The sequence below is a fragment of the Oncorhynchus masou genome, unplaced genomic scaffold (assembly GCF_036934945.1).
Source record: "Oncorhynchus masou masou isolate Uvic2021 unplaced genomic scaffold, UVic_Omas_1.1 unplaced_scaffold_1775, whole genome shotgun sequence".
Classification (NCBI taxonomy): Eukaryota; Metazoa; Chordata; class Actinopteri; order Salmoniformes; family Salmonidae; genus Oncorhynchus; species Oncorhynchus masou.
In genome coordinates, this window is record NW_027007933.1 from 63,680 (window position 1) to 84,590 (window position 20,911).

The 20,911-nt window shown below is 43.2% G+C and overlaps 1 protein-coding gene across 1 annotated transcript in view; it reads left to right on the plus strand.

Annotated features, from left to right (window-relative positions):
* Window positions 1–20,911, plus strand: part of LOC135532231 (integrin alpha-11-like) — a gene marked incomplete at its 3' end in the record, with an annotated part of 55,410 nt that overhangs the window by 17,443 nt on the left and 17,056 nt on the right. Inside the window, exons 2-8 of the mRNA XM_064959823.1 lie at window positions 3,903–4,014; window positions 17,533–17,642; window positions 18,793–18,884; window positions 19,360–19,474; window positions 19,646–19,773; window positions 19,958–20,106; window positions 20,376–20,520. Of these exons, the coding sequence (XP_064815895.1) occupies window positions 3,903–4,014; window positions 17,533–17,642; window positions 18,793–18,884; window positions 19,360–19,474; window positions 19,646–19,773; window positions 19,958–20,106; window positions 20,376–20,520 (851 nt within the window). The remainder of the gene's footprint in view (window positions 1–3,902; window positions 4,015–17,532; window positions 17,643–18,792; window positions 18,885–19,359; window positions 19,475–19,645; window positions 19,774–19,957; window positions 20,107–20,375; window positions 20,521–20,911) is intronic.

Genomic DNA, 20,911 nt, shown 5'->3' on the forward strand with positions numbered 1-20,911 from the left:
GAAAGCAATAGTGGTCCTAAAACGGAACCGTGAAGAACATCGAAATTTACAGTTGATTTGTCAGAGGACAAACCATTCACAGAGACAAACTGATATCTTTCCGACAGATAAGATCTAAACCAGGCCAGAACTTGTCCGTGTAGACCAATTTGGGTTTCCGATCTCTCCAAAAGAATGTGGTGATCGATGGTATCAAAAGCAGCACTAAGCTCTAGGAGCACGAGGACAGATGTTAGAGACTCGGTCTAATGCCATTAAAAGGTCATTTACCACCTTCGCAAGTGCAGTCTCAGTGCTATGATGGGGTCTAAAACCAGACTGAAGCATTTCGTATACATTGTTTGTTTTCGGGAAAGCAATGAGTTGCTGCGCAACAGCTTTTTCAACCATTTTTGAGAGGAATGGATGATTCGATATAGGCCGATAGTTTTTTATATTTTCTGGGTCAAGGTTTGGCTTTTTCAAGAGAGGCTTTATTACTGCCACATTTAGTGAGTTTGGTACACATCCCGTGGATAGAGAGCCGTTTATTATATTCAACATAGGAGGGCCAAGCACAGGAAGCTGCTCTTTCAGTAGTCTTCTGCACTATAACATGAATGATCAATTTCAATATGACTACTACCACTTATCCTCACACAAACCTTCAGCCATCCATCCACCCCTTTCAATATGACTATTACCGCTTCTCCTCACACAAACCTTCAGCCATCCATCCACCCCTTTCAATATGACTACTACCACTTTTCCTCACACATACCTTCAGCCATCCATTCACCCCTTTCAATATGACTACTAACGCTTATCCTCACACAAAACCTTCAGCCATCCATCCACCCCTTTCAATATGACTACTACCGCTTACAAAATCTTCAGCCATCCATCCATCCACCCCTTTCAATATGACTACTACCGCTTATCCTCACACAAACCTTCAGCCATCCATCCACCCCTTTCAATATGACAAAACCTTAACAAAAGCCATCCATCCACCCCTCTCAATATGACTACTACCGCTTACAAAACCTTCAGCCACCCATCCACCCCTTTCAATTAGACTACTACTGCTTACAAACCTTCAGCCATCCATCCACCCCTTTCAATATGACTACTACCGCTTACAAAACCTTCAGCCATCCATCCACCCCTTTCAATAGGACTACTACTGCTTACAAAACCTTCAGCCATCCATCCACCCCTCTCAATATGACTACTACGATTACAAAACCTTCAGCCATCCATCCACCCCTTTCAATATGACTACTACCGCTTACAAAACCTTCAGCCATCCATCCACCCCTTTCAATATGACTACTACCGCTTACAAAACCTTCAGCCATCCATCCATCCCCCTTTCAATACGACTACTAACGCTTATCCTCACACAAAACCTTCAGCCATCCATCCACCCCTTTCAATATGACTACTAGCGCTTACAAAACCTTCAGCCATCAAGAGGAGAGGAGTGGAAAGAAGGAGGCAGAGAGGAATGAGTCAAGGTAGACGTGGGGGAGGTTAAGTCGCCCAGGACATCCATCCACTCCTTTCAATATGACTACTACCGCTTATCCTCACACAAACATTCAGCCATCCATCCCCCCCTTTCAATATGACTACTACCACTTACAAAACCTTCAGCCATCCATCCACCCCTTTCAATATGACTACTACCACTTACAAAACCTTCAGCCATCCATCCACCCCTTTCAACATGACTACTACTGCTTACAAAACCTTCAGCCACCCATCCACCCCTTTCAATATGACTACTACCGCTTACAAAACCTTCAGCCATCCATCCACCCCTCTCAATATGACTACTACCGATTACAAAACCTTCAGCCATCCATCCACCCCTTTCAATAGGACTACTACTGCTTACAAAACCTTCAGCCATCCATCCACCCCTCTCAATATGACTACTACCGATTACAAAACCTTCAGCCATCCATCCACCCCTTTCAATATGACTACTACCGCTTACAAAACCTTCAGCCATCCATCCACCCCTTTCAATATGACTACTACCGCTTACAAAACCTTCAGCCATCCATCCACCCCTTTCAATACGACTACTAACGCTTATCCTCACACAAAACCTTCAGCCATCCATCCACCCCTTTCAATATGACTACTAGCGCTTACAAAACCTTCAGCCATCCATCCATCCACTCCTTTCAATATGACTACTACCGCTTATCCTCACACAAACCTTCAGCCATCCATCCACCCCTTTCAATATGACTACTACCACTTACAAAACCTTCAGCCATCCATCCACCCCTTTCAATATGACTACTACCACTTACAAAACCTTCAGCCATCCATCCACCCCTTTCAACATGACTACTACTGCTTACAAAACCTTCAGCCACCCATCCACCCCTTTCAATATGACTACTACCGCTTACAAAACCTTCAGCCATCCATCCACCCCTTTCAATATGACTACTACCGCTTACAAAACCTTCAGCCATCCATCCACCCCTTTCAATATGACTACTACCGCTTACAAAACATTCAGCCATCCATCCACCCCTTTCAATATGACTACTACTGCTTACAAAACCTTCAGCCATCCATCCACCCCTTCCACCCACCCTCACACAGACCGAGCAATGTCAATCAAACTCAGTGACAGACAGCTCTACTGTTTACCTACAGCCCCTACAGTGTAAAATATCTGCTTGCCTTTTGGGACAAGGCTCTGTTTACAGTGAGCTAGGAGATCAGGGAGAGAGGGGTAAGGCCAGGGCTCTTCACAGGCATGAGGAGAATGGAAACAATTATCATTCTGAGATGACATCACGAGACCTCCATGGCTATGTTTGTTTCTGTATGAGATACTTAAGGTACTGGAGTCCAGGTGTCATGGCCTAGAGATATTCCAAGGGAAAATACTATCGTTTTCTTGGATCAGACGCATCAGCGGTAGCCTGTTTTCAATAGCACCTTAGAGGCAGCTGCCAATATACATAGACTTGAAATCACTGGCCACTTTAATAATGGAACACTAGTCACTTTAATAATATTTACATATTTTGCATTACTCATCTCATTTGTATATAATGTATTATATTCTTTTCTACTGTATTTTAGTCTATGCTGTTCCAACATTGCAAGTCCAAATATTTATATATATTTTTTATTTTTTATTTATTTTATTTTATTTCCCCTTTATTTAACCAGGTAGGCTAGTTGAGAACAAGTTCTCATTTGCAACTGCGACCTGGTCAAGAAAAAGCATAGCAATCAACACATACAACAACACAGAGTTACAGATGGAATAAACAAAACATAGTCAATAATACAGTAGAACAAAAGAAAACAAAAGTCTATATACAGTGAGTGCAAATGAGGTAAGGTATATTCCATTCCTTTACTTTAGATTTGTGTGTATTGTTGTGAAATGGTTAGATATTACTCATAAGATATTACTGCACTGTTGGAGCTAGAAACACAAGCATTTCGCTACACCCGCAATAACATTCGCTAAACATGTGTATGTGACAAATACAAGTTGATTTGATTTGAATATCGAGACAAGACAAACACCCTTTCTGGCATGCTATCTGTATCCTTCTCGCACAAGGTGGCTACAAAGTCAGCATCAAAATGGCCACCTTCCGGCTAATAACAGCTGTGATGCTCTTGGTACCGCTGGGTGAAAGTCTCAAACCCACACATGTCCTGTTTCTGATGAAACTCCCATCTATCGCTTCGAGTTTGTGTTACTTGGCTTGTGTTAATGTTCTAACCAGTATGAAATCTTTCTGTTGCACTTCAGGTCACAGGCAAAACACGAGCGTTTTTGGGAAGTGTCTGTCACAGCCAGTAAATATAACGTGCTGTCCAAGCATGCTATTAATGGCATGTGTTTGCCTTGCTGTGTCTGTTTCCAGGGCTCCATGATGGTTTCAACATCCACACCAAGAACCACAGGATCATCAAGGGCCCCAAGCAGGCCCAGTTTGGATACACTGTGCAGCAGCACGTTGCCGGGGGACAAAAGTGGTAAGACGATTATTTACATTTTATACAACGGGTGGGTCAAATCCTGAATGCTGATTGGTTAAAACCGCATTCCAACCGATGTCTATTCCACAAGTTAACAATGCCTTAACAATACCTATTTACTCTGTTCCATCTGACTGCACAAGCCACTGTCTCAATAGCCCAGCCAAGCAATTTATAAACTTGATCTCCACCATTAAAGCATCTATAGCTCACATTTCTTTTAGACTGACATTTTGTATAAACCTTGCTGTCTGTCTCTCCAAAATTTGCAACATTGTTTCAATATTCAAATTCGATCTCCAGCTGTACCATAGTAATGAACGTGTCGGGAGTCGGGGCGAGACAGACAGGCAGGCAATGTTTCTCAGACAGTCAAAATCATGAATCAGCTAGCTTGTATGGATATATACAAAGAAATGTAAATTGAAAAAAGATCAAACAGTCTTTCCAGCTTCAGTTTGAAGTGATTGTGTTAGCTGTGTTGTTAGCTGTGTTGTTAGCTGTGTTGTTAGCTGTGTTGTTAGCTGTGTTGTTAGCTAGCTCCTCTACCACATTATCACTTAAATGTGCCGTTTGTCATTTACTTGATGTGCTTTGTCACTTTTTTAAATTTATTTTTATTTATTTCACCTTTATTTAACCAGGTAGGCTAGTTGAGAACAAGTTCTCATTTGCAACTGCGACCTGGCCAAGATAAAGCATAGCAGTGTGAACAGACAACACAGAGTTACACATGGAGTAAACAATAAACAAGTCAATAACACAGTAGGAAAAAAAATAGTCTATATACATTGTGTGCAAAAGGCATGAGGAGGTAGGCAAATAATTACAATTTTGCAGATTAACACTGGAGTGATAAATGATCAGATGGTTGTACATGTAGAGATATTGGTTGCAAAAGAGCAGTAAATAAAAACAAAAGTGGACATTTACCGATAAGACTATGTACAGCTGCAGCGATCGGTTAGTTGCTCAGATAGCAGATGTTTGAAGCTGGTGAGGGAGATAAAAGTCTCCAACTTCAACGATTTTTGCAATTCGTTCCAGTCACAGGCAGCAGAGAACTGGAACGAAAGGTGGCCAAATGAGGTGTTGGCTTTAGGGATGATCAGTGAGATACACCTGCTGGAGCGCGTGTTACGGGTGGGTGTTGCCATCGTGACCAGTGAACTGAGATAAGGCGGAGCTTTACCTAGCATGGACTTGTAGATGACTGGCGACGAATATGTAGCGAGGGCCAGCCGACTAGAGCATACAAGTCGCAGTGGTGGGTGGTATAAGGTGCTTTAGTTACAAAACGGATGGCACTGTGATAAACTGCATCCAGTTTGCTGAGTAGAGTGTTGGAAGCTATTTTGTAGATGACGTCGCCGAAGTCGAGGATCGATAGGATAGTCAGTTTTACTAGGGTAAGTTTGGCGGCGTGAGTGAAGGAGGCTTTGTTGCGGAATAGAAAGCCGACTCTGGATTTGATTTTCGATTGGAGATGGTTGATATGAGTCTGGAAGGAGAGTTTACAGTCTAGCCAGACACCTAGGTACTTATAGATGTCCACATATTCAAGGTCGGAACCATCCAGGGTGGTGATACTAGTCAGGCGTGCGGGTGCAGGCAGCGAACGGTTGAAAAGCATGCATTTGGTTTTACTAGCGTTTAAGAGCAGTTGGAGGCCACGGAAGGTGTGTTGTATGGCATTGAAGCTCGTTTGGAGGTTAGATAGCACAGTGTCCAAGGACGGGCCGGAAGTATATAGAATGGTGTCGTCTGCGTAGAGGTGGACCAGGGAATCGCCTGCAGCAAGAGCAACATTATTGATATATACAGAGAAAAGAGTCGGCCCGAGAATTGAACCCTGTGGCACCCCCATAGAGACACCCCCCAGAGGACCGGCCATCATGCCCTCCGATTTGACACACTTCACTGACTTTCAGTTGCTTTGAGGTGAGGCACTGTAAGCATGCTTTAAGGTGAGGTACTGTAAGCATGCTTTGAGGTGAGGCACTGTAAGCATGCTTTAAGGTGAGGTACTGTAAGCATGCTTCAATGACTCTGCTAACAGGGGTCTTGCCACAGCTTTTTATTTACACTGTGATGTGAAACGCTAAGCCAAATGTAGCTAACTAAACAAACACAAGTCTTGGGTTGCTGACTCTCCAGGTCCATATAGTACTGTCTCAGAATGTAAAAGATTGGATTTCAAACAATCCCCAACGTGACTACTGGGAGAATCTGTTTGGGTGCATTGTTTGAACTATTCCGAGGTAACAACCCCCTCACGTTGCAGACAGCGATGGTTAAAGTCAGGTAAAAGATGAAGTAGTTTACTGTTCAACGTCTCCAAATGCTGACACACACAGCATTGTTACTGTCTGTCTCGGGACTCTGGAGCCAGACAGGGAGATGTATCCGTTTCACTGCCAGGAAAGATAGCGAGCCATTTCTCCCGTAGTGTGGATTTGACTGTCATGATTTGTGCCTTGCAGCACAAATTTAGTTCCTGAGCCGGACTTTTCACATTCATCATATTACCTCATAGCAGACCCTGACTGGTTATAAACACTGTTATAAGGCCAACTGGCACTGCGGTGATGGGGATTCATCGCTGGCATTCTTTGTACGTCTGCTGGCCAGGGCTACACTGGAGCGATGCCCAGGACCAGCTGCGTGAGCACACACACACACACACACACACACACACACACACACACACACACACACACACACACACACACACACACACACACACACACACACACACACACACACACACACATTTATCCACATTCGTTCATTCAATTTAGACTTGGGAAACCAAGTCTGTGCTCTTGTATGTCATAATTTTATTACCAATGTGCAAATACACAGAGTCAGTGGGAAACAGAACACACAAGATGTACAACATGGCTAAATAAACAAAACAAAACAAAATATATATATATATATTGGCTTCAAATAAGGCATAAATTAAGCTTTTGGGTCTTCTAATAGTTCTAATTCAATAATCAATTTCAGGAGTCTTTTTGACCCTCATACATTTCAATGTATCTAAGTCATTTATAAATAAGTTTTGAAAAACAATATGCAAAGGCTGTGTTTTTATGCATTTACTTTTATGAATATAAAATGTACCAAAAATAAGTAGAACATTCAATAGAAAATTCTATGTTCTTATCTTCCATTGTTATACTGAAAGTTACGTTATATCTATTAGACTGGGTTGTTGGAAAGAGTTTTGTTTAGACTGGGTTGTTGGAAAGAGTTTTGTTTAGACTGGGTTGTTGGAAAGAGTTTTGTTTAGACTGGGTTGTTGGAAAGAGTTTTGTTTAGACTGGGTTGTTGGAAAGAGTTTTGTTTAGACTGGGTTGTTGGAAAGAGTTTTGTTTAGACTGGGTTGTTGGAAAGAGTGTTATTTAGACTGGGTTGTTGGAAAGAGTTTTGTTTAGACTGGGTTGTTGGAAAGAGTTTTGTTTAGACTGGGTTGTTGGAAAGAGTTTTGTTTAGACTGGGTTGTTGGAAAGAGTTTTGTTTAGACTGGGTTGTTGGAAAGAGTTTTGTTTAGACTGGGTTTTGTTTAGACTGGGTTGTTGGAAAGAGTTTTGTTTAGACTGGGTTATTGGAAAGGTTGTTGGAAAGAGTTTTGTTTAGGTTGTTGGAAAGAGTTTTGTTTAGACTGGGTTGTTGGAAAGAGTTTTGTTTTTTGTTTTTACCCAGACATGTTTTTTACACCAGCTGTAATTCTGTTGCTGGGGTTGCTGTAAACATAAATTAAAACCAAATAGTCTGTTATTTAAATTTCTACAAGATGAGCTACAAGATGAAGAAGAGCGATTGCAGTTGAAAAGCGATGTATAGTAGAACGTATGTGTCACTGGATTGGACTCAGAGGGGTTTAATCAGATGCTCTGATAGAGAATGAAATGGCAGGCCAACCATGTTAGACAAGCATCACAATATAAAGTACACATTCTTAGTCGACCTGATCGACATGCTAACTTAGCCTTATGCTTGGGACACTGTCAGGCACAAAACCCACAGAAACACTGAAAATACAGTGTATTTATGGCTTGGAACGCTGCTCAGCCTACCATGCCTACTTGTCCCATAGAAAAAGGTCTGATAACACTGTAATAACACATTAATAATGGCTGGATAACACTGTAATAACATGTTAATGGCTGGATAACACTGTAATAACATGTTAATGGCTGGATAACACTGTAATAACATGTTAATGGCTGGATAACACTGTAATAACACATTAATAATGGCTGGATAACACTGTAATAACACATTAATAATGCCTGGATAACACTGTAATAACATGTTAATGGCTGGATAACACTGTAATAACACATTAATAATGGCTGGATAACACTGTAATAACACATTAATAATGGCTGGATAACACTGTAATAATAAACTCTGACCACTATGACCCATTCCCTACTATAGCTGGATAACTCTTAAGGCTACACACATTACCAAATGTGCTGGATAACACTGTAATATCACGTTCAGCATGCTGTTTTAGGTACCACCCACTGTAGGCATCTAAACTCCAAAATTTGTCACGGGATTCTACATGTAAAATCTGTGGGCACTCTGTTAAAATGACCTTCAGAGGTGCTAAGAAGTCTCGGCCAGCAAGCGCTATTGGTGAATAACACGGGTAATACAGCTCCGGGCCGGCCCACAGCTGGATAACCCTGTCAGTTACTGATTTCAGGAGCATAGTGGGGGAGTGTTTTAATGGTGATGGTTGGAGGAAGTTGGCAACACTACTAGTCAGCTGTGGTTTGGATAACAAAGGAGTCCAAGGATATGAAGGGAGTGTGTGAGCTTCCCTCTGATTCATCGTAAGGCGAAAGACATAATTCTTACATCTGTTCAGTCTTCAGTACCCTGCAGACTGCTTTTACGTACCACATCACTTAGTGTGTCAGCCAGGGGGACAGACCAGAATGAACCTCATAACTGTTGCCAGCATATTGGTTAATGTAATAACAAAATGTTGGCAGCCGACACTGTAATGATTTCAGGAGCATAGTAATAAATCTTGGATAACACTGCTTACATTAAAAGCTGTGGATAACACTGGAGTCCAAGGATATGAAGGGAGTGTGTGATCCTCTGATTCATCGTGAAAAACATTGTTACATCTGCTGGTCACTGTAATCATTTAAAGGGGTATTAATGCCAGCATAGTTAATCAATAAAATGTTGGCAGCATTGCAGATTTGATTTGAATAATTTCACATGTATCTTGAGGAAACGTTTGCTGTCACATCTTTGTATTTGCTCGCCCATGAGACACAAATATGACTAGCTAACACTGGATGTCTACAAACTTCTACAATGATTGTCTTACATAACTACACACCATTAGAGACACAGCTGTTACCTTATGTGAGACACTGGCCTCAATGCAACAGTTGCAACATACAGTGCTTGATGATTTAATACAGTCATCTCTTTAAAGGATTGTAACATTGTATCCAATTGTTTTTCTTCTTCTTCTCCTTCTTCCTCATGGTGGTTGGCAATCCCCCTTGGCTTTCAGTTATGTCCACTAGATATATAGTGTTGGGTAGACGTCCACTAGATATATAGTGTTGGGTAGATGTCCACTAGATATATAGTGTTGGGTAGATGTCCACTAGATGGATAGTGTTGGGTAGATGTCCACAAGATGGATAGTGTTGGGTAGAGGTCCACTAGATATATAGTGTTGGGTAGATGTCCACTAGATGGATAGTGTTGGGTAGATGTCCACTAGATAGTGTTGGGTAGATGTCCACTAGACCACTAGATGGATGTTGGGTAGATGTCCACTAGATGGATAGTAGTTGGGTAGATGTCCACTAGATGGATAGTGTTGGGTAGATGTCCACTAGATGGATAGTGTTGGGTAGATGTCCACTAGATGGATAGTGTTGGGTAGATGTCACTAGATAGATAGTGTTGGGTAGATGTCCACTAGATGGATAGTGTTGGGTAGATGTCCACTAGATGGATAGTGTTGGGTAGATGTCCACTAGATAGATAGTGTTGGGTAGACATCCACTAGATGGATAGTTTTGGGTAGATGTCCACTAGATATATAGTGTTGGGTAGATGTCCACTAGATGGATAGTGTTGGGTAGATGTCCACTAGATAGATAGTGTTGGGTAGATGTCCACTAGATAGATAGTGTTGGGTAGATGTCCACTAGATGGATAGTTTTGGGTAGACATCCACTAGATATATAGGTTGGGTAGATGTCCACTAGATGGATAGTGTTGGGTAGATGTCCACTAGATGGATAGTGTTGGGTAGATGTCCACTAGATGGATAGTGTTGGGTAGATGTCTAGATGGATAGTGTTGGGTAGATGTCCACTAATAGTGTGTTGGGTAGATGTCCACTAGATAGATAGTGTTGGGTAGATGTCCACTAGATAGATAGTGTTGGGTAGATGTCCACTAGATGGATAGTTTTGGGTAGATCCACTAGATAGATAGTCGGGTTGGGTAGATGTCCACTAGATGGATAGTGTTGGGTAGATGTCCACTAGATGGATAGTGTTGGGTAGATGTCCACTAGATGGATAGTGTTGGGTAGATGTCCACTAGATGGATAGTGTTGGGTAGATGTCCACTAGATGGATAGTGTTGGGTAGATGTCCACTAGATGGATAGTGTTGGGTAGATGTCCACTAGATGGATAGTGTTGGGTAGATGTCCACTAGATAGATAGTGTTGGGTAGACATCCACTAGATGGATAGTGTTGGGTAGACATCCACTAGATATATCGGGTTGGGTAGATGTCCACTAGATGGATAGTGTTGGGTAGATGTCCACTAGATAGATAGTGTTGGGTAGATGTCCACTAGATAGATAGTGTTGGGTAGACGTCCACTAGATGGATAGTTTTGGGTAGACATCCACTAGATATATCGGGTTGGGTAGATGTCCACTAGATGGATAGTGTTGGGTAGATGTCCACTAGATGGATAGTGTTGGGTAGATGTCCACTAGATAGATAGTGTTGGGTAGATGTCCACTAGATAGATAGTGTTGGGTAGACGTCCACTAGATAGATAGTGTTGGGTAGATGTCCACTAGATAGATAGTGTTGGGTAGACGTCCACTAGATGGATAGTGTTGGGTAGACATCCACTAGATAGATAGTGTTGGGTAGATGTCCACTAGATGGATAGTGTTGGGTAGACGTCCACTAGATGGATAGTGTTGGGTAGATGTCCACTAGATGGATAGTGTTGGGTAGATGTCCACTAGATGGATAGTGTTGGGTAGATGTCCACTAGATGGATAGTGTTGGGTAGATGTCCACTAGATGGATAGTGTTGGGTAGACGTCCACTAGATGGATAGTGTTGGGTAGACGTCCACTAGATAGATAGTGTTGGGTAGATGTCCACTAGATAGATAGTGTTGGGTAGACTTATCAGCGATGCGTGCCACTCAGGAATCCACTCTCTGGTCACTAGGCAGTGGGTAAGCTGGCCTGTGTTTTCCAAGACCCCCAAGACCACTGCCCCAGACCACTGCCCCAGACCACTGCCCCAGACCACTGCCCCAGATATCAATCAGCTGAAACCTGAACGCAGCAGTATGCCTGTGATGTGGGAAGCAGACCCCCGGTTAACACAGCTCGCATTGTGCAAATGTTACGGGTCGCAGTCTTGGCCTTTTTTCAAGGAGTGATGAATGAGTCTGTGTTGCCAGGAATTCAGCGGGTAGTGACAGTTTGAAAAGGGGTACTGAAGTTGAGTTTTTTCAATGTTTACGTGTCTTTGATGTAGCAGACGGCTACCCGTTGGAGAACCGCGTGTGTTCACCAATGTCATGACGCTTTTGTGGAACGCTGTGGCACCGTGGGTGACCTAAGACGTGAGACTTTCACTGTTCTTATAGGTGTCACTGTGTACATTGTCTGTGTGTCTGTTTATGCGTCTGGCCGGCTGGCAGGCTGGCTGCCTATGTCTGTCTGTCTGTCTGTCTGTGTGTCTGTCTGTCTGGAAAACAAGGACCGCACCTGTCAATTGACGTTTGAAGGATGCCTCAACACTTTAGTGTCCGTTCACTGTAAGGTTAAAAGACTTGTGGAAAGAGAAGGTCCCACTTTATGTGGATAGTCCCATATAGATATACTCCACAGATGGTCACACTATCAACAAACTATCTGTTGATGATAAGCAACTGCTTGGACTTGGTGAGAAAGAGTCGATATGGCAAAATATCCTCTGTGTTATATCACTTTCTCAGGAAACTATAGACTGAAAAAAACTGAAGTCAGCAGATGCGCTATGAAGATTCCCAAGATACTGTAAGAAGTCCTGCTTTCTTTCCACAGAAACTTCACAGAAAACCCATTGTTCCATAGACACTTTATTGCATTGTCCCCAGATGAGTTCTTGCTCAAGCCAGTCTACTGGCACATACTGTAGAGATCAGGTAGTGCTATTTTCTACAGTTAGTAGGCTCGTTTATGGTCATTTTCAAGCTGAGTGAAACTGTGATGTTGTTCCTATCCAAATACCAAGCTGAGCTTTCAAGAAAATCAGACAGCTCTTTGTAAGACTGGAAAAAGTCGACAAGAGCTATGGTATTTGGCACAGGGGCTTATGGGCAATGTCAGTAATTGTTACGATTTAAATTCCTTTGAATGCTCCCCCAAATTGAAAGTCCTTGTGGGGAAACCATCATGTGGCAAATCACATGATTTGGAAAACAATGTAGCTGAAAGCTTATAATGACTCTCCATAATTCAGTATCTAGTTAAAATACACTGTTAATTTGGGGAAAGGTCGCCATTTCAAGAATGCCTGTTTGTCCCACGTGTCCGTCCAGGACTGTTTGAAGACGAGCCCCATGTGAGAGCGCTGCGGGGATAAATGGGCACACGCACCAGTTTCTCCTCTACACCTCCATACCACCACTCTCACTTCTTTCTTTTTGTTTTCCTGCCATGGCACAGGGTCGCTCCAGCTGAGACTTGACATTTCACCTTGGCGTGGTCACGGGTCACGCAACACTTGGAGACGCAGGGAGTCTAAGAAGTTCTTCAGCTCTTCCTTAGGTGCTCCTCAGCAATCCACAGCCAATCCACAGCCAATTTCCTTCCACAGCCAATCCACAGCCAATCATCCAATCCACAGCCAATCCACAGCCAATCAATCATCAGCCAATCCACAGCCAATCCACAGCCAATCCACAGCCAAATCAGCCAATCCACAGCCAATCCCCAGCCAATCCACAGCCAATCCACAGCCAATCCACAGCCAATCCACAGCCAATCCCCAGCGGTTCAGTTGAAATACTGTTGCCTGTTATCTGAACCTTCAGCTTTCATTGAAAGTTGAACCTGACACTGTTGAAGCTGAAGGACAAGACTAAAGACTTGACAAACACGAGTATACTGTATGGTTTTTGACACCTGCATTGTGTGAACGCTATGGACCTTCTGCAATATTCTACGTTGAGCAAGCTGTTAGGTCCAGGACTATGCTTAATCTGGTTCTGGGAAACCTATGTATCTTTTCTCCTCTTTGCTTAAAGTTGGTCTGGACATCTTGGTTGAAAGATGCTAATTTTACCGCAGAGTTATTAGGTTATGTAAGGACTTGACAGAGCTCTTATGAAACATAGAGTGCAAGTTGCTGAATGCTCTTGGGATTGGCAAATTTGGACCAAAGCCGTTCAGATCCTGTCTACATACACACATGGAATGTGATGAGAGAGCAATGTCATTGAAGTTGCACGCAGTCTCGTGTTAAGGGCAGAGGTACGGTTTCGTAGCATAAACGTCTCTCCTTCCTCCTCTAAACCTGAAAGAAATTAGCGCATTAATGTCTTCGGCTCTGGTATGTCGCTTCCACAAACCTCAAATCCTGCTTTCCTCAGTAACTGTGAGAGTGTACGTCCTGGTATCCATTTAGGGTCAGGTTATTTTGTTTATACCAGCATTACCTTATCCTCAATGATGCTACATGGCTGACCTTAATGGATGTTCAGCCCTGATGGCTTTAACAGCTCTTCATGAATCTGACTGGGAGTTAAAGGAGACCTTCAAGTCAAAGGGAAACAATGGGTCCCATTTCTCTGAAGGTAGCTGTGTCCCAGCCTGAACCTTCCCAGTCTACAGTATCACACCGTGCCAGAGGACAGCAGTAATCTCAGCAATAATCATGATATTAATAGCTATGAAAATATGAGCACTGCTGGAGCTCGAGGTGAAAATCCTTTCCAGAGTCTGTGAGACTTGGACAGTTGATCCCAGACGCAGTCCCCTCGCCACTAGTTTGTGTCTCAGCCTGGCTGCCATACACTGCATGTGCAGCCCAGTTAACAGCTTCACTCCTTGGCCGGGATCTGAATTGTTGCACATATTTGTATATTTATATCTCTCTTTCTTTTCAATACAAATAAATACACTTGGGAAATGTGATAGTTTTTGAAGGAAGCTGAGCAATCTTTCAGATTTGAGTCATATTTCTCGACATTTCCTACATTCTACATTAAGAGAGTCTGCTAAATGACTTATCTAGAGCATCTTACAGTTAGTGCAGTCATCATATGACAGCTAGGTGGGACAATCACATACAAAATATAAATGCAACATGCAACAATTTTACTGAATTACAGTTCATATACGGAAATCAGTCAATTGAAATAAATGTATTAGTCACTAATCTATGGATTTCACAAGGCTGGGTAGGAGCGGGGAGGGTATAGGCCCACCCATTGGGGAGCCAGGCCCAGCCAATCAAAACAAGTTTTTCCCCCACAATAAATAAAATGGCTTTATTAAAGATATACTCATTTTCATCAGCTGTCCAGTCACAGATGATCCCACAGGTGAAGAAGCAGGATGTGGAGGTCCTGGGCTGGCATGGTTACACGTGGTCTGCGGTTGTGAGGCCGGTTGGACGTACTGACAGATTCTCTAAAATGACTCTGGAGGTGGCTTATAGTAGAGAAATTAACATTCAATTCACTTGTAACAGCTCTGGTGGACATTCCTGCAGTCAACATTCCAATTGCATGCTCCCTCAAATCTTGAGACATCGTTGGCATTGTGTTGTGTGACAAAACTGCACATTTTAGAGTGGCCTTTTATTGTCCCCAGCACAAGGTGCACTTATGTAATGATCGTGCGGTTTAACTTCTTCATATGCCACATCTGTCAGGTGGATATCTTGGCAAAGGAAAAACGCTCACTAAAAGGGATGTAAACAAATTTGCACACAAAATTTGAGAGAAATAAACTTTGCGCGTATGGAACATTTCTTTTCAGCTCATGTATCACGGGACCAACATTTTACAAGTTGCGTTTATATTTTTTGTTCAGTATACATTTTTCCTAAATAAAGTAGCAATCAGAAAAGACAGTGCTAGTAAGGTACCTTATTCAAACATTCAGTGACATACAACGCTTCTGTTTCAGTTGACATGACCTGCACTTATGATATCAGTGTTACGCACGCCTCTTGGAGGGAACGCAACACCCTGCTACACTCAACTCCCCGTGGAGTGAAAGAGGTATGTGATTGTAGGTGCGAGTAAGGATGACAGAGACAGAGAATATTACAGTTTACTGGGAATGTATTTTCTTAACACGGGTATATGTATGACCGCAGGCCTCTTGCCTAAGCACTCCCAAGGTGCCTTCCCCTCCCCCTGGGAACAAATGAAACAGAATAATACAAACTTAAAGTGAACAAGTTCAATAATCAAAAACACAGTCCTATTGGCACACGCATACCTCAGAAGTAGCAGCTACAAAATACTTCCCACTAAACTGTCTCTGAACAACATCCAACACAGGACATCCAAGAAGCTCCTGCTTCCTGACAAAGGAACACTGGCTGTTCAAGCTGCAGAAGGAGTTGGTAATCGCAGACAGCTGTATCTCCTGACGACAGGGCGGGGTCAGAGTACCAATCTGAAATGTGGCCGACCAATCAGCTGCTTTGGACTTCAGGAAGCCATTTCCTGAAATACACACATTCAAACACATACAAACCCATAACAGAAACTGGGGAACATAACACCAGTTTACTACTTGAATATTGTATCATGTCCTAATCTCAAGAAACCTATCATAGTAGTTTTAGATGACCAAGGATGTTCATGTCAAGTGTCATGTTTAGTTTAGGTAACCATTATACCATACCTATGTATACCACACCACTAAAATGTTACCGCATAGGAACAATGTGATGGAGACATGTTTTAAAACTACAGAGGTTCGTGTGGTTGACCCATAACTCCAGGCAGTAAATTGATAGAGGTCTGGTTTTGCATGATGGTAATCATGTGTTGGTGCAGACATCTAAAGATATCATATGCTAAACTTTGAGGAGATCTGTGTTTATGTGTGAGAAGTATCAGGTGAAGTTTGTCATCACCTGGAAGAACTTCATGTACCAAGACAAGGTGAAAGGTCAAGACATATTCAAGAAAACCCCTCTGCATTTTGTGTTTTCATCCTGTCACATAAACGTCTTGGTAAAAGTCTCTTGTTTCTACCCAAGAATACAAAGAGCCCTTCTATCTCAGATACTCCAGGAGGCTTTTATCTGTCCACCCAGGCCTGATGTAAACACAGTGTTTTAAATGCTCCACCACATTAAGTCATCGAGAGCCTTCACTGACATCTACGACATGTACAGGAGCATCCTGACCTGACTGATGTACAACCCCAAAGTGGAGTGACAAACTGTCTCCCCCTGAGCTCTACCTCATGGCCAAAGGACTCTGAGGCTGCTTGTGTTTCAGCCAAGGAGAACTCATGGTGACCCGTCCTGTATTGTTTCATGGTGAAATGCCTCCTCATTGGGTATTTCAATTGGTTCAGTCAGCATGCAGCTGCCTTAGCTGACCCGTGGTAGGAGAACATGTGGGTAGTATTTAGCCCCGTGGAAGTCATTCAGTCACACGTGTATCCCGCTCTCCTTTCTTTCTCTATCGACCTCTTGCTTTCTCTGTGTGTGTGTGTGTTTGAGAGAGGTTGAGAGAGAGAAAGAGAGAGGACGAGAGTCTGCCTGCCGTCAGAAGAAAAGTTACCATGCAGAGAGAGAGAGAGAGAGAGACAGAGAGAGAGAGAATCTTCCCAGGGTCAATGTGGAGTGGATACAGTGTTTATAGGCCAGTGTGTTTATGTGCGTGTCAGTCTGAGGTCAGGGGAGAAGTCAACATGCTCCCACAGGAACACAGCCAGTCACAAACAAGGAAGTTCACGAGTGTTTCAAATACCTGCTCTGATACTCACTGGGTGTGTGTTTGTTGAGTTAGCAAAGACATTCCAGTCAGATAAATCGGCGGAGCAGAGTTTAAATGCCATCTCTTTCACACCATTATTTCTTATCAGATGAAACATCATGAGGAGAAGTGCCTTCAATGTTATCACTATGTTTTTACAATGTCACAACAAATACTATTAATACAAAACAATTATAATATGCAATTCATTTTGGGGGGATTTCAACTGTCTTGTTTTATGTTTCACAGGTTATTGGTGGGAGCTCCATATGAAACCAATGGACACCACCAGACAGGGGATGTGTACAAATGCCCATTGGGAAAACGGTCCAATGGCAGCTGCTCCAAACTCAACCTAGGTGCAGTAGAACTATCAACTCTCACTGACTTGACATGTGCCTACTGTGCCTCATGAGACTGATGTGTGTGTGTGTTGTAGCCATTAGAGAGAGAGAGAGAGTGTGTGTGTGTGTGTGTGTGTGTGTGTGTGTGTGTGTGTGTGTGTGTGTGTGTGTGTGTGTGTGTGTGTGTGTGTGTGTGTGTGTTGTAGCCATTAGAGTGTGTGTGTGTGTGTGTGTGTGTGTGTGTGTTGTAGCCATTGTGTGTGTGTGTGTGTGTGTGTGTTGTGCAGCCATTAGAGTGTGTGCATATACACCTTATATGTGTGTTCATAGGTTGTGTGAGAGTGGAATATGGGAACCATGCTGTTCCACCTTTAACAGTTTATGTACATTTCCACATCCACATCCTCCTAGGCATCACGCCACACATCCACATGTTTCCTTAGATGAGACCTATCTGCACTGTGTTGTACAGAGAGACACAGCGAGATGTGTGAACTAGCTGGCAGATATTGTATGGTGTAGACACTGCTGCTCCTGGCTTGACAAGTGTAACAAACCTAGTTCCCAGAAGCTCCTTTCCTGCAGTCAAATGATCAAATCGCCCTTCCAATGGCCTCACGGGTGGAATGTTGTTCATATTTCTCATAATTTCATAATTAATAAACATTTTTTTTTTTAAATCTGCTGAAAATCTGCTGTTTTATTATATTCTGTTATTCTGTTATGACAGCTTCCAACACTTCTGTTATGTATATAAAGTGTCATATTGGGATGCAAAGACATTTCAACTCTATATCTGACATGGTACAGGTGTCTTCTTTTAAGCCAATAATCATGTGTGAAGTGTCTACTTTTGTTTCAGACTAGATTTGTTTAAGACTACCAAGAAACGCTGTGTGTGACCCTGATTTAGCCCACTGTAGTAACATGCTCTGCACACTGCCTCAAAGCACAGGTGTTCCGTCCTTTAGTTGGGAGATGTGGGATCATCCTCCTAACTGCCATGTGTAGTCAGTGGGTTTGCAGAAGCTTGTGAAGAGACTTGCCCGCAGGTACACAGCAGAAGTGAGAAATATAGGCAAAAGTCTTCACAATGTGTAGAAACATCAAACTGTTAGAATAAACATTGTTATTTCTTTGACTCTGTCTTTTCTTGTTCCTCAAGGAAGGATTTCTCTGACCAATGTCGCCGAGCGAAAAGACAAGATGAGGCTGGGGATGACGCTGACAACCAACCCCAAAGACAATAGCTTTGTGGTTAGTGATGATGAACACCCAGTCTATCAAAAGTATAGTGTCATTATGTGTGGTTTCCACAGAGACTAGCTTGGTGGTCAGGGGTTTGTGAAGAACAGTGGAGTCTGCTGCGAGGGAAACGGCTGAGAGGGAAACGGCTGAGAGGGAAACGGCTGCGAGGGAAACGGCTGAGAGGGAAACGGCTGAGAGGGAAACGGCTGCGAGGGAAACGGCTGCGAGGGAAACGGCTCATAGTAATGGCTGGAACGGCGCAAATGGAATGGCATTAAACCATGGGTGTGATGTATGTGATACCATTCCACCTATTCCGCTCCAGCCATTACCACGCGCCCATCCTCCCCAATTAAGGTGTCACCAACCTCCTGTGGTGAAGAACCACATGTAGTTTTTGTGATTGACCTTTTCATCCAACGTAGGCCCACGGTACATGTCTCATTCATGCTGTGCTGAATGTGTTTTCTTGTGTGTTGTATAGGTCTGTGGACCCCTGTGGTCCTATGAGTGCGGCAGCTCATACTACAGCACTGGGATATGCTCTCGAGTCAACGCCAGCTTCAAATTCTCCAAAACCATAGCTCCAGCCTTCCAGAGTAAATACAGAGCACGCCCCTTTGCTGTTTGGCAATGCTTTATGGATCTGCTTCCATAAGTACAAGTCATTATTGATTATTATTGATGCATTAGACTGTTTGCCATTGCTCAACCACAAAGGTTGCATTGATGGTGCAGTTCAGACATTATTGTGTGTCTTCCTCTGCTAGGGTGTGAGACCTACATGGATATAGTGATCGTTCTGGATGGTTCCAACTCCATCTACCCCTGGACGGAGGTGCAAGCCTTTCTTATCAACATTCTACAGAAGTTCTACATTGGACCAGGCCAGATACAGGTGAGTTGTGGGAAATGTGTCGCTCTGGCTAACCTGGTTGAATTGCCTGTTATGCCCCAGTTTTCAACTCGAGGTCTGGAGTGTCAAAGGACGATGAGTCCATGTTGATGATTAGTAGAATGAAAAACCAGACGTGATTTGTCCCTCCAGACCTGTTATAATGTATGTGCGTGATATGGTTCAGGTTGGAGTGGTGCAGTATGGGGAGAAGGTGGTGCACGAGTTCCATCTGAATGACTACAAGTCGGTGGAGGAGGTGGTGAAGAGAGCAAGCAACATCCATCAGAGAGGCGGAGAGGAAACCAACACGGCACTCGGCATCAACGTCGCTCGGTAAAACGCCCTAACTGATATGAAACTACATCAACAATATCCCTAATATTGAATCAGTATAGTGTTGGAAGCTGTCTGTCTATTGTATCTCACAACAAGTACAACTATAATGACGTACAGTAAATTATTGTAAATGACACTAGGTGATAGTAATAGAAGACTATAAATACTGTATTTGTTACCTTATTCTGGGTTATCACTCAAATCCCACTTTCTGGCTGTAAACTTTGAACCTTATAAATATGAGTTACATAAATCACATGCCACAGCTCAGAAGCATTCAAACGAGGAGCCCGACGAGGCGCCAAGAAGGTGATGATCGTGATCACTGACGGGGAGTCACATGACAGCCCTGACCTTCAACAGGCCATCGAGGACAGCGAGAAAGATGGCATCACCCGCTATGCCATCGCTGTGAGTCACCGTCTCTGTCTCCTTCCTGTCCTCTCTCCTGCTACATCATCAATGTGAGTCACCGTCTCTGTCTCCTTCCTCTCTCCTGCTACATCATCACTGTGAGTCATCCTCTCTGTCTCCTTCCTCTCTCCTGCTACATCATCTCTGTGAGTCACCCTCTCTGTCTCCTTCCTGTCCTCTCTCCTGCTACATCATCTCTGTGAGTCATCCTCTCTGTCTCCTCCCTGTCCTCTCTCCTGCTACACCATCACTGTGAGTCATCCTCTCTGTCTCCTCCCTGTCCTCTCTCCTGCTACACCATCACTGTGAGTCACCATCTCTGTCTCCTCCCTGTCCTCTCTCCTGCTACACCATCACTGTGAGTCATCCTCTATGTCTCCTTCCTCTC